The sequence below is a fragment of the Condylura cristata genome, unplaced genomic scaffold (genome assembly GCF_000260355.1).
Source record: "Condylura cristata isolate star-nosed mole 26May11 unplaced genomic scaffold, ConCri1.0 scaffold00002, whole genome shotgun sequence".
NCBI lineage: Eukaryota > Metazoa > Chordata > Mammalia > Eulipotyphla > Talpidae > Condylura > Condylura cristata.
This window is the reverse complement of record NW_004567103.1, coordinates 6,324,020-6,331,753: the sequence shown is the minus strand read 5'-3', so window position 1 is coordinate 6,331,753 and position 7,734 is coordinate 6,324,020. Positions and strand designations below refer to the sequence as shown.

Sequence of the window (7,734 nt, the reverse complement as noted above, 5' to 3'; positions counted from 1 at the left end):
GCCAAATAAATAGGGGAGGAATGCAGGAAGCGGAGGTGACCCGGGAAACGGGAAAGTGCCAGAGCCGAGCGGGTTTGCGCCAGACAAAAAGGCCACACATGGAGGGGAAGGGAGGAGGGAGAGGCGGGGAACAGTGGGAGGCGACCGTGGGGACACGGAATCCTTAAAATCGCAAGGAAAGAGGAAGAAGGGGGCCGGTTTTGGGGGGGGGTGGGACAGCAAGCATGGCAAAAACAAAACATGGAAGCTAAAAGGGCTGGTAAGGGCTGTGTCTTTGTCAAAGCTGCGGTTTCAAAACCGAAAATCAAGGGTGCGCTAAATGCTGGTTAAAGGTAGCTGGGCGACCACCACGAGGCCTCTCCTGCCTGCTGGCCTCTTTCTCAGGCTCTGGATTTCCACTGCAGAGAGGGTCAGAGTAGAAATTCGGAAATAGACGGGGGAGAAAAGCAATTAGAGATGGAAAGCAAAGAGTGTGGGAGGGGAGGATACTGGAAACCACCTAGCAGGTGGGAGGGAAGTTAGTAAGGCTCAGATTGCCAAGAGAAAAAGGGACAGGGGTGAAGAAGTGTCCCCCAAATCCCTGAGCTAACTACCTCACACATGTTCTCCTGTAGACAGATAGTGGAAAAGACTTTTTTTTCACGTTGCAGGTTTCACCTAAGACAGGGGAAAGAGCCAACAGCCAAAGACTTGAAGAAAGAACTGAGCTTTCACACATTTCACCTCATTCCCAGGAAAAGTTGTTTGCCAGGGACTGGTATGATTTCTTTTGTTTGCGATGATGACTATCAAATCACGTCTTCAGACTCCACAGGGCAAAAGCAAGCAAACTGAATTTGGAATGTGGAAGTGCCAAGCAGCATTTGCTGCGGCACTTAAAACACACAGACACACACATACACACACCACCTCTTTGCTCTCCATTTACATCTTACAACGCATTGTAGAATTGTCCTGGCACGATACTGTCAAAGCATGGTCTGCTACTTCAAGATTATTAGGGATGTGATTATATGATTATTCTGGAATGTAATTATTTTCCATAGAAAGCTAAGAATAGATTGTTTTGTTTGGGTTGGTTTGTGTCTCCTCCACACAAGAAAGACTTTATTTTAAAGCCTGTTTAAAAACACGAACTCCATTTGCTCATCAGTTTTCTTCAGAGCAAATATTATTCATTCTATATTGTAAAAAGAAACCTTTTCAAATTAAGAAGGCAAGTGAGAACAATTTCTTAACCTCTTCATCTCCTTTATAACCAAAATTTTTAGTTCTGCTTGGTTTTTACCCATCGATCTCATTACTTTCGAAATAAAACACCAATGTAACCATTTCTTAGAGGGTTTTTCATCTTTCCCCAAACATTCGAAAGAACTGAGATTTTTTTTTCTGTTGATGTTATGCACACAAAAACCTATTCAGTGAATCATGAAAATAAAGGCTGACTACTGATCAAGTAAAGGTGTTTTCAATATATCACTTAAAGTCTTGGTCACATACCCCAGTGTTGGTCCACAAAGTAGAGTGACTGCAGTCAAATACTGGAAATGGGGAGGATCAGGAAGACTGACCACTGAATTCGGAATGTCAAAGTGCCAAGTAGCAGATGTGCAATACACAAACCAGTCTCTTAGGAATGGGCACATGTTTAGAAGAATAATGTGAATAAGGCTCATTCTGTGAAACATATATAGAAAGGCTATCCCATGATAATCAGTTTGTCAGACTAAAGTATTTCCAAATGCTGGAAACTTCTGCTTTGCCAGCTCATCACATTATTTGCAAACTATCCTCCTCTCTTCTTCCCACAATTAGGACCACCAGAAAATAGGCTCAACAGAAGCAAAGGACAGGCTCATTTCCTATTACAAATGTTTTTCATTTTCAGTACAGCCTTAGCCACAGCAGATTGAAGGCCAACTTTCAACATTTACTGGGGCAGCCACTCTTGAACTTAAAGGCAAACGGTAAATATTCTCCAAAGGGGGAGGACAGGGTTTAGCCCTCACAGTCAAAGCAGAAACAAAACAAAACAAAATCCCTCCACTTCCCTGGCTTAATCCTCCTCCTTTTCAACATGAAAATGTTAAGTGATTTCATAGAAGAGGTACAGCAGCCCCCAAATGCTGTGTGATGTCTCTGGGCAAGCCACTACAAGAACAGACAACTGAGAGGCAGACACGCTGGGGTGAATTTCCATAACTCTTAACTAATAATGGGCCCCAGACTCCTGTAGACTTCACTGCATGCTCTATGAAAGCAGCCATGCCTGGGAGGTGGTAGGTCTGTGTGTGAGTAACATTTCACAAATCCTGCCCCAGGAATTGAGAGAAAACGTCACACTTTAACGAGAGTCTTAAGAGACAAGCTGGTATTTCTAAATGAACCTAGACAATATTTTTACTCAATCTTTTAGGGCAGCGTGAATAAAAAGTGCTGTTTCCCACTGTGATTTAGGCTGTCTTGGTATTGGGTCAGCCCAGAACTAAAATGCGAAAAGCAACTCGGTAAGATTTAGCCCCTGTTCTAACAAACATTTTTGTAGCCTTGTCCCTTCCAAGGACTGACCAAAATATACCATCCAAAGAGAATTTTTACAGAAACCAAGATTCAGATACATGAACTTCACAAACTGCTATCTGAGGCTGTGTTTTCAACATGCTCATGTATTTCACTTGGGAACCGCGAATGACAGTGTCTTCCTGGATGGCTGCTCTTGTGGGCTTACTTGATTTCTGGCAGGTGTCCCTGTGGGTGAGCATTCTGGACACCCTGACCTCCCGGCTCCCTTAAGCACTCCCTAAGGTCACAGTGGGAAAGGAAGGAAAGAAGGGGACAGAGGCAGAGAGGAACAGAATCCCAATATACGGTCAGAAACAGTTTGGCTCTTCTGACTTTGTCACCAAGAAACGCACCTGCTGTGATGTCCAGTTCAGCTACTGGAGGTCCTCTGGCTGCTTCTGGAAACTGATGCTGGCATAGGCGCTTAAATCCTCACTGGAGTGGCTGGTGGAACTGCTCTCGCTGCTGCCCAGAGGCTGATGAGGGGGCAAGGTTGGGGGAGTCTGCGCTTGTGGAGAGTGCTCCTTTGGGTGCTGTTTGAAGTCCTTGACCAAATCCAGGTCTATGTAGTTAAGACCATTCTCCAAACCCCCAGCAGCCCCACACACCTGGGCCGGCTCCTTGGGGGCTCCCCCAAGCTCCCCGGGCCTCAGCCACACGTTCTCAAAGGAAGCAGAGCTGTGGCGTTTCACATCCTCTGTGCTGCTGCTGCCCCCACCGCTGCCCCCTACAGCGGCCCCCCCTCCGAAGGGCCGGGTGGCACTGGGTGTGGAAGAGAAGGTCTCGGAGCTGTGCCGCCTCCTGCACCCTTGAGGGTCTGCACGGATCACTTTGGCACTCTGGTTGCGGTTGGGACTGAGGTTCACCCGGCTGAAGGCGCTCAAGCCCGCAGGTCCCTGAGGGCCCCCCAGCAGGGAAGAGTGGGCTGCCAGCTCCCCAGCTCCTGGAGGTGCAGTGGGAGAAGTAGAGGCTGCTGAGGATGAGGAGGGCGCAGCTGCTGTTGCCCCTGGGAGGCTGGCCTCCTCCGCGACAATGCCTGTCCGCATGTCAGCGTAGCTGACCGGGGCCACTGGCGAGGTGTCCACGTAGCTCTGCCGGGAGCAGCCCATCTGCATGGTCATGTAGTCCCCCCGGCTGCTGGGCACCGCCCGGGTGGGCCTGCACATGCTAGCTGCCCCAGGGGGTGCAGGACCCACTTTGCCCGCCTGCACCCCCGGGCTCTCCTGCCAGGCAGCCCTCCGGCCCGGCCCCAGGTCCATGTTCATGTACTCTTCGGTACCGGACTCTTCCTCCCTGGGTGCTGGCTGCAGCTGGGAGGCACACCTGACAGAAGGCGAGCTGTGGGGAGCTGTGGGGCCAGACAGGTAACCTGGCTGATCACTCCCAAATTCGATATTCACGTACTCCCCTGGGCTCTTGGGCTCTGGAGGGTGCAGCAGGGGCTGCGGCGGCTGCTCTCGTGCCCGGGGTAAGGTGCTGGCCTTAGGATCCCCCAGGGACAGCCTTGTGGGCCGAGTCAGGCGGCTGTTGGTCTGGGCAGCTGTGTCCACCTTTTGGGGCAGATGGGGCTGCAAGACCTGATGGTGGAGATGCAGGAGGCCGGACTCCGGTCTCACCCCACAGTACCCCCCGCCCAGACTGTCACTGCTGGTGGAGGAGGAGGAATCTTCTGCCGCTGCAGCACAGAGGAGCCGGCCAGAGCTGGAGGAGAGGCGGAGGTGCTGGTGCCGGGCACTCTCCTCCAGTTCCCCGGGGCGCTGGGTGTGCTTAAAGGACCTTGGCAATGAGTAGTAGGAGAGGACCGGCTTGTGCTGGGGGTCCTCTGGGCCGTAGTAGCAATCGGAGGGGCTGCTGGTGTTGGAGTCCCCCACTGGTGACATGTTCATGTAGTCACCTGTACAAGACAAGAGCTTGCTACCACCGCTCTCCACAGGAAGTTTGGGGTGCGGCAGGGCATGGGCGTGATGTGCCCCTACCCCATTTGTCCATAGCTTGCCATAGCTGCTCCCAGGAGGGGCGGCGTTGCTGCTGCCGGGCCCACCTCCAGTGTCGGGAGAGCAGCTGCCGCTTGGGGACATCATCATGTAGCCATTGGGGTCCACCCTCTGGGGATGGCGTCTGATGGGGTTGATGATCTGCTGCGGGGCAGACACGCTCTTAGGGCTCATGGGCATGTACTCGCCACTGCCCTTCCGGCCGCTGGGCACTGGGGCCACCCCTGGGGACATGGGCATGTAGCCATCATCAGTGTGGAGGGTGGAGGCATCTGGGCGGTGAGGGCACCCACGGCGCTCCATGGGGTGCATTTCCAGACCCTCCTCAGGGTAGGAGTGGGTGGGCACGAAGGCCGACTGCCGGTAGCCCGGCAGCCGGCCGCCACTGCCACCTCCCGGCGGGTAAGCAGGCATCATCTCTGTATATTCCTCAATGGAAGCCACGGAGGACTGGGATGGGGTCTTCTGGTGGGAAATGGTAGGGGAGGTGCCAGCAGAGTGAGTCCGCTTTCGGAACCGATTATCCAGATCTGCAGCACCGGCCGTTTCATCCCCAGCCAGGGCTGGGCTCAGCCCCAGACTAGTTCCTGGGATGTAGCGGTGACCATTGCCACCTCGAGGCAGAATGTAGTGTCCATTGGGGGCGGCGAGAGTGGAAACGCCCTTGCCGCCCATGCAGATATAGTTGCTTAGCTCCTCCTCACCACGGGCGGGTGGGGTGTGGCCCAGCGAATCTGGGGTGACACTGCGGAAAGAACTTCGGAAATCGCAGGGGCTGGAGCCGTACTCATCCGAGGAGATGAAACCCCCGTCGCTGGGGGACCCAGACACAGAAGCGCTGGACCGCCGTGGGAAGAGACAGTCGGAGGTGGAGCCGTGGCCGCTGGTGCTGCTGGAGGACAGGCTGACCGGACTGGTGGCCGAAGGGGAGCAGCGAGAGGAGGGCATGGGGATAGAGCGGCTGTGGTTGAGAGGCGGGTGCAGCCGGGAGCTGCCCCGGTGCCGGTGCGCGTGGGTCCGGTTGGTGCTGGGACTCACGGGGCTGCCATCCACCGAGGCTGGGCGGGACATCGTGCCTTCGCCATCACTGGAGGCCCGAACACGGAAGGAGCCCTGCTTCCCGCCCACCAGGCTGGCGGGGGAGGTGGCGGTGATGCTCTCCGTGCGCGAGCGGCGCGTGAGCCCCACTTGGCTGGGCGGCGGGTTGTTGAGGTGGTGCCGGCGCAGGGGGACACTGATGGGATTAGAGCAGTTGGAGGAGGACTGGCTCTTGCTTCGAGGGCGGAACTCGTCGCTCATGGCCCGCATGGCCTCCAGGATGGTCTCGTGCATGTTCTGGGCCACCACGGAGTCATCCACCTGCATCCAGAACTCCCCAGGTCCAGTCACTGCAGAACGGCCCACTTCGATGAAGAAGAAGTTCTCTGAGTGGCCACAGCGCCTGATGTTCATCAGCTGCAGCACCACAGCCGCTGCCTCAGAGTTCAACTTCACAAAGCTGATGGTCTTGCTGGTCAGGCAGAGACGGTAGATGCCAATCAGGTTCTTTGTCTGCCCCAGACCCTTGGGTTTCAGGATCACCTGCCAGACCTCCTTGAACGCGGGTCCTGGGGGCATGTCCCCATAGCTCAAGTCCTCCCCAGCCTCCCCGAGGCCAGAGCTGCCACTGCAGCTGCCCCCACCGACGCCCGCGCCGGGCGCTGAGGCCCCGTCGTGGTGGCCCTTGGCACGGTTGTGCAGCTGCAGCAGGGCCTGGTACCAGCTGTCCTGCTCGGCCTCGCTGTCCGCTGCGATGGCAAAGTGCTCGTCCCGGGTGTAGAGGGCCACCAGGTGCTTGTTCTTGGAGTCAGCCCGCTTGTTGATGTTGAAGCAGCTCTCGAGGGGGATCGAGCGTTTGGGGGCGCTCGACTTGTGCCGCCACTTCTTCTCGTTCTCATAGTACTCAAGGCGCGCGGGGCCCCCAGTCTCACTGGCCGCCCGCAGCACGAAAAAGCGCTTGTGCATGCTCTTGGGTTTGCGCAGGTAGCCCACCTTGCGCACGTCCGAGAAGCCGTCGGTCTCCGGAGGGCTCGCCATGCTGCCGCCGCCACGACCACGGAGCAGAGGCAGGCGCGGAAAAACAACCGGGTGGGGGGCGGAGGCTCCGCGCCGCGGCCCCGCACATGCAAACAGGGCTGGAGGCGGCAGAAACCCGGACTCCAAAATCCACGCCGCTCCCCGCGCCGAGGAGGGGCAGTCCAAGGAGGACGCGGCGGCTGCGCGCAGGAGAGAGCCCCGACCTGAGTTTAGGGGCGTTTCATGCCCGGGGGACAAGCCGGGCGTCCGGCGGCAGCGCAGCCCAGATCCTCCGAGAGCCCAGTGCCCTCTCAGCCGCCGCAGCCGGGAAGGAGCGAAGAAGCATCTCTCGCCGCCGGGGCTGGAGTCCGGCTCGGGCAGGCGGCGGCGCCTCGGAGTCCCCGCGTCGTCCCTCCAGGCGCGCGCGCCTTCCCTCCTGAGTTCCCCTCTGGAAGTAGCGATTCCCGAGGCAAATTAAATATCCTTGGGCAGGGGGAGGCGAGCTGCCAAGTCCCAACGTTGCACGGGGTTCTCCCTCCTCCTCCTTCGCCTCCTCCTCCGCCTCCTCCCACCCTCCCCCCCCCCAACCGTCCGCGCCGCCACCAGCCGCCCAAATACCAGCTCAAGCGCAGAGACCGCGGCGCTGCGGCTGTTGCTGCCGTGGCTGCCGCCGCCCGCGGACGCGTCCTCTGCAGCCCTGGTTCGGGCCCATCTCGGCGAGCGGAGAGAGTGGCGGGTCCACGCGAAGGGCTACTGGGCAGCGGGGGCGCGGGGCACCGGCCGGAGGGCCAGGCTCATCCCTGCCCCTCGCCCTAGTCGGCAGGGGCGGAGGGGAGGGGACGAGGGCGGGCGGCGAGGGGGGAGGCTTGGGAAGCAGTCGGGGAAGACGCCTCTTCCCCGGGAGGCGCTGCCGCCGCAGTTACTTCTCTCCCCTCCTCCCGCCTCCTCCTCGGAGAGTTGCCGAGAGCCCCAACCAAAACAAGCGGCGGCGTCTGGCTCGGCGCGCCGGCCCCCTCCGACCGCGCCGCCGTCTCACTCGGAGGAGAAAAGCACGTGATGGAGCCTCCGCGCTCCGCAGCCCGGCTGCCGCCGCCGCCGGGAGGCTCCCGCCCGGGTCTCTACA

At 57.7% G+C, this 7,734-nt stretch overlaps 1 protein-coding gene across 1 annotated transcript in view; it reads right to left on the bottom strand.

Annotated features, from left to right (window-relative positions):
* Positions 1–7,641, bottom strand: part of IRS1 (insulin receptor substrate 1) — a 59,497-nt gene extending 51,856 nt beyond the window's left edge. Inside the window, exon 1 of the mRNA XM_004674229.1 lies at positions 2,916–7,641. Coding sequence (XP_004674286.1) covers positions 2,937–6,632 — 3,696 coding nt within the window. The 5' untranslated portion in view covers positions 6,633–7,641 and the 3' untranslated portion in view covers positions 2,916–2,936. The remainder of the gene's footprint in view (positions 1–2,915) is intronic.
* Positions 7,642–7,734: the final 93 nt, after the last annotated feature.